The sequence below is a fragment of the Osmerus mordax genome, chromosome 18 (assembly GCF_038355195.1).
Source record: "Osmerus mordax isolate fOsmMor3 chromosome 18, fOsmMor3.pri, whole genome shotgun sequence".
Lineage (NCBI taxonomy): Eukaryota > Metazoa > Chordata > Actinopteri > Osmeriformes > Osmeridae > Osmerus > Osmerus mordax.
The window spans coordinates 3,368,621-3,382,459 of record NC_090067.1 but is presented as its reverse complement, the minus strand read 5'-3'; the positions used below and the strand labels follow the sequence as shown (position 1 = coordinate 3,382,459).

The window sequence follows — 13,839 nt, the reverse complement described above, 5'->3', positions numbered from 1 at the left end:
CCCCTCTCTGTCTCTGTGTCTCCTGTTTGTTTCTTTCTCCTGACAGCAAGAAGGGAAGATATATTTTATTCATCAATAGGAGTCTGTGGGTAGTGAAGAGGAAGGGAGAAAAGAGGGGGGGAGGGAGGATGAGATGGAACAACACCCATCTCTCCTCATCTTTACAACACAAGGATCTCACCCTAAAAGAATGCAACCGCTCCCTTTCCTGCCCCAGGGCCAATGAGATCTCAGTATCTGACTCCTCCTCTTCCTGTTCCTGCAGCCAAGTTCTGTGGCGACCCAGGAGTTCCTGCCCACGGCTTCCGGGAGGGGCGCAGCTTCATCTACCAGTCCGAGGTGTTGTTCAGCTGCAGCGCCCCCTACATCCCGGTGGGGTCCACCACACGCCTCTGTCAGGCTGACGGCCTGTGGAGCGGCTTCCAGCCTCGCTGCATAGGTAACACACACACACACACTGCATAGGTAACACACACACTGCATAGGTAACACACACACACACACACACACTGCATAGGTAACACACACACTGCATAGGTAACACACACACTGCATAGGTAACACACACACACACACTGCATAGGTAACACACACACTGCATAGGTAACACACACACTGCATAGGTAACACACACACTGCATAGGTAACACACACACTGCATAGGTAACACACACACTGCATAGGTAACACACACACACACACTGCATAGGTAACACACACACTGCATAGGTAACACACACACTGCATAGATAACACACGCACACACTGCATAGGTAACACACACACACACACTGCATAGGTAACACACACACACACACTGCATAGGTAACACACACACACACTGCACAGGTAACACACACGCACACACTGCATAGGTAACACACACACTGCATAGGTAACACACACACACACACTGCATAGGTAACACATGCACACACACACTGCACAGGTAACACACACGCACACACTGCATATGTAACACACACACACACACTGCATAGGTAACACACACACTGCATTGGTAACACATGCACACACACACACTGCATAGGTAACACACACACACACACTGCACAGGTAACACACACACACACACACACACTGTATAGGTAACACACACACACACACTGCACAGGTAACACACACACACACACACACACTGTATAGGTAACACTCACATGTTGTATAGGTAAAACACACATGCTGTATAGGTAACAGATACACATGCTGGACAAGTAACACACACTATTGGCAAAGCATACAGGGCTACTCTCACTCACACACACAGGTCTGGACAGAGGCACAGGTGAAATATTGCTGATTGTGAGAGTTCAGCTGGAGTTTCTGCTGCTGCTAGCTACATTATTCATCTCTACACAAGGGAGGGAGGGAGGGAGGGAGGGAGGGAGGGAGGGAGGGAGGGAGGGAGGGAGGGAGGGAGGGAGGGAGGGGAGGGAGGGAGGGAGGGAGGGAGGGAGGGAGGGAGGGAGGGAGGGAGGGAGGGAGGGAGGGAGGGAGAAGAGAGATGAAAAGGGAGAAATAGAGAACAGAGAAAGAGATAATTAAAGGGGGAGAGGGAGCTGGAGGGAGGAGTAGAGAGAAATATGTAATTAAGGTTGATTGGCCTAAAATGAGGTTTCCGCTGGGAAGTGCATGGGGATTGGCTGATTGTCTGGCTGATGGATGTGATTGGCTGTCATAAGGTTGCTGTTGAATACTGAGGAGATTAGATAAAGGGATGGAGGGACGGGGGGAGAGAGAAAGAGGGTTGGAGGGAGGGACTGAGGGGAGGGACGGGGGGATGGAGAAAAGAAGGCGAGCTTGAAGAACTGAAAGAGGAAAAGTGTAAAAACGGAACAAAACAGAAAGAGGAATCGAGATAGAGAGGGAGAGGAGGAAAGAGGGAGAGAGAAGGAGAGAGGGTTAGAGAGGGATTGCGAGAGATAAAGAAGGAGAGAGGGATAGAAAGAGGGAGAGAAGGAGGGAAGGAGAGAGGGACGGAGGGAGGGGAGACGGAGAGATCGAGAGGGAGAGAGAGAGAGAGCGAGGTGTGTAGCTGCTGTCATCTCTAAGGCTGCATTGAGTCAGGTTCCTGCGTCAGCCTGGGAGAGGCTGTGCTGCACATGCTAATGATGGCACACACACACACACACACAGGATCACACACCCGCACACAGGATCACACACACTCACAGGGTCACACACACGCACTCCCGCACACAGGGTCACACACGTTTACACACAGGGCCACACACAGGATCACACACTCACGTACGAATATGCACGGGCGCACGTAGCACGCACGCACACACGCACACACCATCAGCCGGTCCAGCCGTGCATCTTTTCTGTAGCAGCAGTGTTCTCTACTGGTTGCTGCTGGTACTGCTGCCAGACACTGATGACCACGGCAGGCCCACTGACAGAAACACACACAACGCTCTCACCAACAAACTCCAGACGGTTGTTTTACAAGCACACACTCTCACAAAGGGCGACTGTCACTGTAGGCAGTCTGTTTATGTTCATACCACTTCAAAATGATTCACGCACGCGCGCACACAAACACACTCGCAAGCACTCACATGCACACATAAACACACCCCACACACGCACATAAACTGTAGGTAGCTATGTCGAGTCGGTAGTCTAGAACTATCTGTCTACACTGACCTTTCTCCCTCTCCTTCTCTCCCTCTCCTTCTCTCTCTCTCTTTCTCTCTCTCTCTCTTCCTCTCTCTCTCTTTCCTCTCTCTCTTCTCTCTTTCTCTCCCTCTCTTTCCTCTTTCTCTCTCTCTCTCTCTCTCTCTCTCTCTCTCTCTCTCTCTCTCTCTCTCTCTCTCTCTCTCTCTCTCTCTCTCTCTCCTCTTTCCTCTCTCTCTCTCTCTCTCTCTCTCTCTCTCTCTCTCTCTCTCTCTCTCTCTCTCTCTCTTTCTCTCTCTCTTTCTCTCTCTATTCTCTCTCTCTCCTCTCTTTCTCTCTCTATTCTCTCTCTCTCTCCCCCTCCCCAGAACCTACTCGTACCACCTGTGATAACCCAGGAACACCCCGCTATGGCTCCCTCAACAGAACCTATGGCTTCAAGGTAAGAAGTTTGGAGAACTCGTGAGAACGTTGTGGCGCAACGTGGGGCAGAACTTGTTGGAGAACATGAAGGAGAACGTGAGGGAGAACGTGGGAGGGGAACGTGAGGGAGAACGTGGGAGGAGAACGTGAGGGAGAACGTGGGAGGAGAACGTGAGGGAGAACGTGGGAGGAGAACGTGAGGGAGAACGTGGGAGGAGAACGTGAAGGAGAACGTGGGAGGAGAACGTGAGGGAGAACGTGGGAGGAGAACGTGAGGGAGAACGTGGGAGGAGAACGTGAGGGAGAACGTGGGAGGAGAACGTGGGAGGAGAAAGCGTTGGAGAACATGGGGTGGAACTTGAGGGGAGAATGTGTTAGAGATAATGAAGGAAACATGGGGGGAGAACTTGAGGGAGAACATGTGAGGTTGTTTTGCAGGACCCTGCTGAGAAAGATACCCTGGTTATCCTCATAAGAAACCTGTTTATTTGGGCTCAGTGGGGTGTGTGCGTGTGTGGGTGTGTTGGCCTCCTATGGTCACCAGCCAGACCCATGCTGTCCTGGCGGTGTTGTCTCTCTAATGAGCGTACACGCACACACACACACACACACCTCTGCCCCAATATGTTTACATTACTAGCTCATATAAACGGGACAAAACTGTGCTGCAGTGTTTGTTTGTACGTGTGAATGTGTGTGTGTGTGTATGTGAGAGTGTGTGTGTGTTCTACTGGTTGATCCTCTAATAGAACATTAAAGCAGACTTTGACACACCAACACAGATGAAAGCATCGTATGATCACAGCACACAAGACTGGGGGAGAGAGGGGGGGGGGGGTAGAGGGGGGGGAGAGAGGAAAGAGAGAGGGAGACAGAGAGACAGACAGACAGACAGACAGAGGGAAAAATAGAGTAAAAGATGGGGAGAGAAGTAAGAGGGAGGGAGGTACATTTGGAACCATGTGTTCACAGGTACACTGTCTGGATACAGCCGTTAATGGTTTGAGGAGAGGAGAGGAGGCGATGAGAAGGAGGAGGGGGGTAGGAGAGGAGGGAGGGTAGGAGAGGACAAGGAAGGGGGGGGGGAGAGGCTGGAGGTAGGTGATGAGAGGACAGGCTGGAGGAAGGGAGGTTGGGATGGAGGGAGAGGCTGGAGGGAGGTGATGAGAGGACAGGCTGGAGGAAGGGAGGTTGGTATGGAGGGAGAGGCTGGAGGGAGGTGATGAGAGGACAGGCTGGAGGAAGCGAGGTTGGGATGGAGGGAGAGGCTGGAGGGAGGTGATGAGAGGACAGGCTGGAGGAAGGGAGGTTGGGATGGAGGGAGAGGCTGGAGGGAGGTTATGAGAGGACAGGCTGGAGGAAGGGAGGTTGGGATGGAGGGAGAGGCTGGAGGGAGGTGATGAGAGGACAGGCTGGAGGAAGGGAGGTTGGTATGGAGGGAGAGGCTGGAGGGAGGTGATGAGAGGACAGGCTGGAGGAAGGGAGGTTGGTATGGAGGGAGAGGCTGGAGGGAGGTGATGAGAGGACAGGCTGGAGGAAGGGAGGTTGGGATGGAGGGAGAGGCTGGAGGGAGGTGATGAGAGGACAGGCTGGAGGAAGGGAGGTTGGGATGGAGGGAGAGGCTGGAGGGAGGTGATGAGAGGACAGGCTGGAGGAAGGGAGGTTGGGATGGAGGGAGAGGCTGGAGGGAGGTTATGAGAGGACAGGCTGGAGGAAGGGAGGTTGGGATGGAGGGAGAGGCTGGAGGGAGGTGATGAGAGGACAGGCTGGAGGAAGGGAGGTTGGTATGGAGGGAGAGGCTGGAGGGAGGTGATGAGAGGACAGGCTGGAGGAAGGGAGGTTGGTATGGAGGGAGAAGCTGGAGGGAGGTGATGAGAGGACAGGCTGGAGGAAAGGAGGTTGGGATGGAGGGAGAGGCTGGAGGGAGGTGATGAGAGGACAGGCTGGAGGAAGGGAGGTTGGGATGGAGGGAGAGGCTGGAGGGAGGTGATGAGAGGACAGGCTGGAGGAAGGGAGGTTGGGATGGAGGGAGAGGCTGGAGGGAGGTGATGAGAGGACAGGCTGGAGGAAGGGAGGTTGGGATGGAGGGAGGGAGAGGATGGAGAGATGAGGGCAGGGAAGGACGTAGAGGTGGTTATTTGAGGCTGATGTGCTGACATTAACATTTTACGACATCAAGTCGTTTTAGTGGTTGAGACAGGCCAGAGCTGGGAGATGTAGGCCTGACCACATTCATACAACCACTGGAGATGCTGAAGAGGGGGAGGAGGAGAGACGAGAGGATGAGGAGAGATGAGGAGAGGAGAGATGAAGAGAGGAAGAGGGGAGAGATGAGATGAGAGGAGTAGGAGAGATGAGAGGAGGAGGAGAGATGAGAGGAGGAGGAGAGATGAGAGGAGGAGAGATGAGAGGAGGAGGACAGGCGGGTTGATGAAGTGCCAAAGAACAAACAGCATAATAACACAAATGTGTGTGTGTGTGTGTGTGTGCAGGTGGGCAGCATGGTGGGGTTCCAGTGCCAGCCAGGTCACCTGCTCCAGGGCTCCACCACGCGTCTCTGCCAGGCCGACCTCACCTGGAGCGGCCTCCAACCAGAGTGCATACGTAAGTCACCTGACCTCACAGTCCTGCATCACTTCCTGTTTCCTTGTGATTCAGCACGTTTGTGTGTAAAGGGGTGACAGGCAGTCTCAGAAGTGTGTGGGTGTGTGCCTAGCAGTCTCAAGTGTGTGTGCATATGACAAACACACTCAGGTGTTTTCTAACTCATCTGGTTACGTAAGCGCAGTGTGCTGTTTCCATGGGAACTGGGACAGTAGGAAACAGTAGAGTACAGTAAAACGTTCTGGACAACCAGATAGAACCTGGTAGAACCACACAGAACCCGACAGAAGCAGACAGAACCAGATAGAACCTGCCAGAACAGTCAGGATTTAGGACCTCCCTCTCTCGCTTTCTCTCTCTCTCTACCCCTCTCTCACTCCCTCTCTCTTTCAATCTCTCTCCCCCTCCATCTTTCTCTCCCTCTCTCTCTTTCTCCCTCTCCCGCTCTTTCACTCTCTCTCTCCCTCTCTCTCTCCCCCTCCATCTCTGTCTCTCTCTCCCTCTATCTCTCTTTCACTCTCCCTCTTTCTCTCCCCCTCCATCTCACTCCCTCCTGCCCTCGCTCTTTCACTGTTTCTCCCTCTCTCTCTCCCCCTCCATCTCTCTTTCACTCTCTCTCCCCCTCCATCTCTCTTTCCCCCTCTCTCCATCTCTCTCTGTATTTTCCTCTATCCTTCTCTATTTCTGACTCCCCCTCTACATCTCTCCCCCTCTCTGAATTCAATTTAATTTAATATGCTTTATTGGCATGAACGTTCAAACAATGTTGCCAAAGCAGTCCACAGTCTAATCTAGTCAGCTATTGTTTACATATAGCAGAAAATCTAATCATCATTAATCATAAAACACACATCCATACAAATATCAAGATGCAAAATGACATAAAATGTAATGAGTGTAATTACAAAATAAAATGTTCGGAAAAATAATAGTTTCAACAATTACCCTATTCAAGTTGTGACTCTCGAATATATCTGGCAGCAAGACTGACTGTAGGTCCCTCACACAGAAACATCCTTAGTTTCTCACTATCGTTAAGCTCTGTGTAGATTGTAATTAGCTGTTAAATCTTTTGGGAATATATTTTGTATTTGTTATATTTTAGGAAAAAGAGTATCTCCATTTCATCTTCACCTGATGTACAGTGACCCCAGATTTGATGTTCTTTTGGTAACAAGGTTTTTTTTTTTTTTTTTATAATTGCAAGGGTGTGGTCGCTTAGGCTGTATGGAGTAAGAAGCTGTATCTCTCTCCCTATCCCTCTGTCTCTGTCCATGTACATCTCCTCCCCCTATCTCCATCTCTCTCTCCTCCTCTCTCTATCTCTCTCTTTCCTCCTCCCCTCTCCATCTCTCTCCTCCTCCCCTCTCCATCTCTCTCTCTCCTCCTCCTCCTATCTCAATCTCTCTCTCTCCTCCTCACTCCATATCTTTCTCTCTTCACCTGCTCTCTCTGCCTCCTCCATCTCCCTTTCTTTCTTTTCAGTCATAAACACACCACTATCTCCGTAATTTGCCTCATTTCTGCCAAATTGTATTTGTTTTTGTGTGAATGGGTGTGTGTGCAGATGCATGTGTGTGTGTGTGTGCCTGGTCTGTGTGTGTATATGTGTCTACTATGATCCTTTCATGGTTTGATATCCTGATCCTTGTAATTAGTGAAAAAGCCTGGGTTAGCTTTGACTGGTGTAACCAAGTCTGGTCTGGTCTTATCTGGTCTAGTCTGGTCTGGTCTAGTCTGGTCTTGTTTCGTCAATTCTGGTTGTCTGATCTGGTCTGGTCTAGTCTAGTCTTGTCTAGTTTGGTCTAGTTTGGTTTTCTGGTCAATTCTGGTTGTCCAGTCTGGTCTGATCTGGTCTGGCCTAGTCTGGTTTGATCTAGTTGAAGACTAGAATGAGAGATCTAACTACGTCCCCCCCTCCCCTTCCCCAGCCCACTCATGTAAGCAGCCGGAGAGCCCTGATCATGTGACAGTGGTGTTTATGGAGCTGGCAGGATATGGCTTCACGCTGGTCTACTCCTGTCAGCGGGGTTACTTCCTGTCTGGAGGATCAGAACACAGAGTCTGCAGGTCCGACGGCACCTGGAGCGGGAAGACGCCCGTGTGTCGAGGTATGACACACACACACTCACGCACACACACTGCAGCGCTGGCCCACAAAGAGGCTGCAGGTCCGAGGTATTGTGTTCATAGGTATGACACCTACTCACACACATTCACAAATGAACACACCCGCACACACACAGTCACACACACCCCTGAATTGGCTGTCTAGGTATGATGCACACACAAAGACACACAGACACACACACACAGCTGTCAAACTGCTGTGCTGTAACACCTGGCGGCTCCACAGTAGTTCATGGTAACAAGCACCTTGATAGCAGACCTGTAGAGAGAGATGCTGTGTGTGCGTGTGTGTGTGTGTGTGGAGCAGGCACTGATCTAGGCCAGAGTCTCTCATGTTCCCTAAGGATTGTGACTACACACACACACGCGCGGATGCACACAAACACACACACACAGAGCATCTTTGTGCTGAGTGGCACAGCTGTACACCTGAGGCCAGGCAGTAATTACTGACTCAAACAGATGTGGAGAGGGGGAGGACACACTGCTCTCCTCCACTCCTCTCCTCTTCCCTTCCCTTCCCTCCTCCATTCCTCTCCTCCTCTCCTCCCCTCTCCCCCTCCCCCGTCCCTCTTCTCCCCCCACTCTCCTCCTCTCCTCTCCTCCTCTCCTCCCCTCTCCCCCTCCCCCGTCCCTCTTCTCCCCCCACTCTCCTCCTTTCCTCTCCTCTCCCGTTAGACTGTGTTGATACATGCGTGTGTGTCCACAGCTGGATCCAAGCTATCAGAGAAGCCCATGAAGCCAGCTGCAGGGACCCCCAGCCCTAAACTCAATGGTGAGTACCTTGACCCCCTGACCCCTGTTTCTAAACTCTGACCCTGACTCCTGACCCCTGTTCCTGACCCCTGACCCTGACTCCTGGTTAAACATGAATACTTGCCAGAAGAGACCTTAGTTAGTGCCACCTTCTATCTCTTTCTTTCCCCCCCCTCTCTCTCTCTCTCTCTCTCGCCCTCTTTTTCCTTCCCTCTCTCTTTGTCTCTCTTTCTTTCCCTCTCTCTCGATCTCTCTCTCTATGTCAAACTCTCTTTCTCTTTATGGTGCTAATGTGCTAAGGCGCTCTGGATATGAGCGTCTACTAAATAACTAAATGTAATTTGTGTCTGCGAAGCCCTCAAGAAGTAGAGTATAAAGAAAGAGTTTTGTGTGTGTGGGTGTGTTATTGCGAGGACGGGATAGTTTGATGGTAAGATTTCCAGGCAGCTTGTGCGCTCTCTCTCTCTCTTCTCTCTCTCTCTCTCCCTCCCGACCTCTCTCTCTCTTTCCCTCTCTCTCTCCCTGTCTCCCTCTATCTCTCGCTCCCTTCCTCTCTCTCCCTCTCTTACCCTCTCCTCACCTCCCTTCCTCCGCTGCGTGATCCAACACAACCCCGGGGGGGGGGGGGGGGGGGGGAGTCCGCCAGACCACGGAGACAGACTTCTGTTCATGCTGCCCCCGATCCCTCACTCCTCTCCTCCCCCTCCCTCCTCAGTTCCAGATGACGTGTTTGCGCCCAACTACATCTGGAAGGGTTCCTATGACTACCGCGGCAGGAAGCGCCCCATGACCCTGAGCATCACCAGCTTCAACGCCTCCTCCGGGAGGGTCAACGTCACGCTCTCCAACGCCAACATGGAACTGCTGCTCTCAGGTGGGAGGGGGGAGGAGGAGGAGGAGGGAGGGAGGGAGGGAGGGAGGGAGGGTGGGTGGGTGGGGGAGGAGGAGGGACGGGGAGGAGAAAGGAGGAGGAGCGAGGGAGGAGAGGGTAGGGTGGAGGAGGAGGAATAATTTAGGGGAGTTTGTTTCAGGTCATCGTTGCCACTTTCCCACACTGATCCACTGCTTTCATTCCAGCTTTGGAGATAAAACAAGTTCTCCTCAAGTATTTAACAGCTTTTAAACAGTAATTACCTGCTCTGCTGTCATGGTTCCAGATGGTGGTGTTACGTTATGGTTGGAGGATAATTGCTGTGCTTGTTTGTGTGTTTATGTGTTATTCTCTGACCTCCTCTCATCTCTCCCTCTCTATAATATTTCTCAGCATAACCCACTCCATCGCTGTCTTCTGTGAAATATGAATCCAGTCTGACAAATCCTTGATGGATTTTTTGTAATTAAAATAATAGTGCTTCTCTTTCCCTCTCACTCTCTCTCCCTCCCTCTATCTCTCGGTGTATATCTCTCTCTCCTTCCCTCTTTGCCTCTCTCTGTATCTCTCCCTCCCTCCATCTCTCTCTCTGTCTGTTAGCTCTGTCTTTCTTATCTCTCCTCCGCTGACAAAGCTGACATTGATTTACGTTGTCTAATTAATCTCTTAGATATCAGATTGTTCTTGAGTCTGCCCCGTCATTTCTAATTAGGAGAGAGAGATGGAGACAGAGCTAGGGAGAGAGAGATGGGGGGATGAGAGAGAGGAGATGGAGAGAGAGTGAAGGAGAGGGAGAGAGATAAAATAATAGTTGCTAGGGGAGAAAGGTTAAATCACCCTGTTAAACTATCCCCCCCCCCCCACCCCCCCAGGTGTCTATAAGAGCCAGGAAGCTCGTCTGTTGCTGTTGATGTACGAGGTCAGGGAGTCTAGCCAATCAGCTCCAGGCAAGGTACAAGAGGAGACCTGGGCCATGGACGGCTTTGTAAGTCTTCTCCTCTTCCTCCCTCCTTTTCTCCTGTCCTGTCTCCTCGTCTACTCTTCTTTCTGTTTTCCTTGTTGACTGTTTCCTGACTGTGTACCTGGCTGACTGTTTCCTGACTGTGTGCCTGCCTGACTGTTTCCTAACTGTGTGCCTGCCTGACTGTTTCCTGACTGTGTACCTGCCTGACTGTTTCCTGACTGTGTACCTGCCTGACTGTTTCCTAGCTGTGTGCCTGCCTGACTGTTTCCTGTGTACCTGCCTGACTGTTTCCTGTGTACCTGGCTGACTGTTTCCTGACTTTTTCCTGACTGTGTACCTGCCTGACTGTTTCCTAACTGTGTGCCTGCCTGACTGTTTCCTGTGTACCTGGCTGACTGTTTCATGACTGTGTACCTGCCTGACTGTTTCCTAACTGTGTGCCTGCCTGACTGTTTCCTGTGTACCTGGCTGACTGTTTCCTGACTGTTTCCTGACTGCCTGTTCCCCAGGTGTCTGCTGAGCCAGACGGCTCCACCTACGTGTTCCAGGGTTTCATACAGGGTCAAGACTTCGGACAGTTTGGACTGCAGAGGCTAGGTATCCTACCACACTATACTCTGCTATACTCTGTACTGTGTTCTACTCTCTACTCTACTGTACTCTACTCTCTACTCTACTATACCCTATACTCTACTCTACTATTCAATACGATCTACTCTCTACTGTACTCTGCTCCATACTCTTTACTCTACTGTACTCTACTTTATACTGTCTTTTGTGCTATACTCTCTACTCTACTAGACCCTACTCTCTACTCTACCATATACTCTACTCTATACTATGCTGTACTCTCTACTCTATTGTACTCAACTCTATACTGTCTTCTCTATGCTCTACTCTCTACTTGAATATACTCTGCAGTAGCTAGATATCATGCTGGTTCTATCAGAGTCAGGCTGTAACTGGATCTGACCCTGGTTCTATCAGAGTTAGCCTCATAGCTGGAAGACCTACCTTCCAGATTTCTTAACTAATGTTCTGGTTTGTGTGTGTGTGTGTCCAAGGTCTGAACATGTCAGAGAGTCACAACTCGGCCCCTCCTCCTCATGGCACCAACAGTAGTTCTGTTGCCATAGCAATCCTTGTGCCTTTTTTCGCCCTGATATTTGCAGGCTTCGGATTTTACCTTTACAAACAGAGGTGAGTTCAAACTACAGATACTTTATATACACTAAAAATACACCACTACTGTTAGACCTAACAATCACTAGCAACTATTAAAGTGGATCTAAACACCTTTTTCAAGTAAACCCCCTATGGTTACTACTGATGCATAGTTAAACTCATCCATCCTGGTCTTGATTCCAACAAATCTTTGCATAAGTGTTGATTATGATTATTAGGTGGTAAGTCCTGACAATTTTGCCTGTAGTGGTTCAAAAAATTTGAAGAACTTCAAGATGTAAGAACGTCTTTTCGAGGTATTCTAACAGTTTACAGGGAGAGCTGGGTAGGATAATTGGTAATGTTCATGAATCACTTGGAGCATTTGAGGAAGCCCCAGAATGAATATTCATGAAAAACTCCCACACCCACATAACCTTTCCCCAGCATTGACTGGAAATACAAAGGGGCAAGGGGTAAGGCTGAAAATGGCCAGTTTAGTCACTTTGAAAACCGTGGCGAGTCTTCTTCTGCTTCTCTTGTTTGTGCCAACTTCGGTTCTTCTTCTGCTGTTTGCGCTGACCTGCTCTCCGTCGCCCCCGCAGGACGACTCCCAAGACGCAGTACACGGGCTGCTCCGTTCACGAGAACAACAACGGCCAGGCGGCGTTCGAGAACCCCATGTACAACACCACCGCCAAGGCTGTGGAGGGCAAGGCCGTGCGCTTCGACCCCAACCTCAACACTGTCTGCACCATGGTGTGATGGTTTAACCCGACCTCCACCACGGTGAAACGGTTTAACCCAACCCCCCCCCCCCCCCCCCCCCCCCCCCCACCCCCCGTCCAACACTGTCTACACATGGTGTCATGGTTAATGACTAACGTGATACCGGCTAACGGGATGCTAGCTAACGCGAGGCTAGCTAATGCAAGGCTAGCTAACATGATGCTAGCCGACACGAGGCAAGCTAACATGATATTAACTAACAAGGGGCTAGCTAACATGACGCTAGCTAACGTGATGCCAGCTAACGTGACGATAGCTAACAAGGGAGTAGCTAACGTGACACTAGCTAACAAGTTGTCTGATGAAATCCCCACCCTGACCCCCTCTCGATCCCCTGACCCCTCACCTGCAGGATTTTTTAAATACAAACCAGACAGACAGACACTTCCTGTCCCAACCCAACAATCAGACTCTATTGGTGGACTCTCGTACAGAGGCAGAGCCTGTGGAGATGGAGGCAGGAAGCCAGGGAGTGACTCTGATGATTAAAGCACATTTTTCAGGAAGGCTGACTGACAGACAGACAGACAGATGGGGAGGAGGAGGAGGAAGAGGAGGAGGAAGAGGACTCTAAGAGAGTGAGGCCTCCTCCTTCACAGGTGACCCCCTGAACCCCCCCCCCAGGTCTTGGCAGCGGCTCGATGATGCGTTTCCTCTGCTGGGTCGTCCTGCACTCTGAGAGTGCTTCTACTCTCCTGCCACCCCGGGGGCTTTTATACCGTTAAATACCGTTAACCGTCCCCCTACCCCCCGCAGTCTGGCCCCGGGAGCTTCATCAACTATATTTTTGTGCTATTATATTATCACTGGGAGCCGTTGCCAGGGGAGACGGAGATTATACGAAGAGTTTATAATAAAATGTATTTAAAATATAAAAAAGAACAATATGTTTCCAATAAACACTGTTCACGTGTCCCACACACAGAGGTATTTTTGGGTTCTCCTAGAAGCTCCTTCGAAGCGTTTTCATTTTTTTTTTTGGTTTGTTTTTTATGAGAAACTACGATATCGCTAACTCAGCCCCACCCTAAGCTCCCTACGCACACACGTACACACACACACAGCACACACACACAGGCAACCCACACACACACACCACATATTGTCCTGAAGAGAGTGAGACAGTCACAGGATAAACTGAATCAAATCTCTTCCTCTTCTCTCTCTTTCTCTCTCTCTGCACCCTTCTCTTTATTTTGTCTTTGTCTCTCTCTTTTGTCTCTCTCCATTCTCTCTATTCCCAGTCAAGGTATGGGGATCCTAGAGTCTAACTTTTCGATTTCTTAGACTGCTGTCTCTCTCTCACACTCAGACACAAACTACATTAGCAGAGTGAGCCTTTTTCATTTGTGGTAAATGAGTCTCCTGGTGTACTCCTGTAATCAGAGCTGACGAGCAGCTGATGAAACCAGGGGAAACATAGTCGAGGATCTGTTTCGAAAGTATCCTCTCGTCCGATGGGGCATTAGGATCCTCATTCCTGACATCATCACCA

The 13,839-nt window shown here is 50.5% G+C and overlaps 1 protein-coding gene across 1 annotated transcript in view; it reads left to right on the top strand.

Annotated features, from left to right (window-relative positions):
- LOC136962462 (CUB and sushi domain-containing protein 3-like) overlaps positions 1 to 12,320 on the top strand; it is a 164,259-nt gene extending 151,939 nt beyond the window's left edge. The window contains 10 exon segments of the mRNA XM_067256247.1: positions 266 to 439; positions 3,012 to 3,085; positions 5,559 to 5,670; positions 7,602 to 7,781; positions 8,510 to 8,575; positions 9,272 to 9,430; positions 10,300 to 10,412; positions 10,901 to 10,988; positions 11,456 to 11,591; positions 12,161 to 12,320. Coding sequence (XP_067112348.1) covers positions 266 to 439; positions 3,012 to 3,085; positions 5,559 to 5,670; positions 7,602 to 7,781; positions 8,510 to 8,575; positions 9,272 to 9,430; positions 10,300 to 10,412; positions 10,901 to 10,988; positions 11,456 to 11,591; positions 12,161 to 12,320 — 1,262 coding nt within the window.
- Positions 12,321 to 13,839: the final 1,519 nt, after the last annotated feature.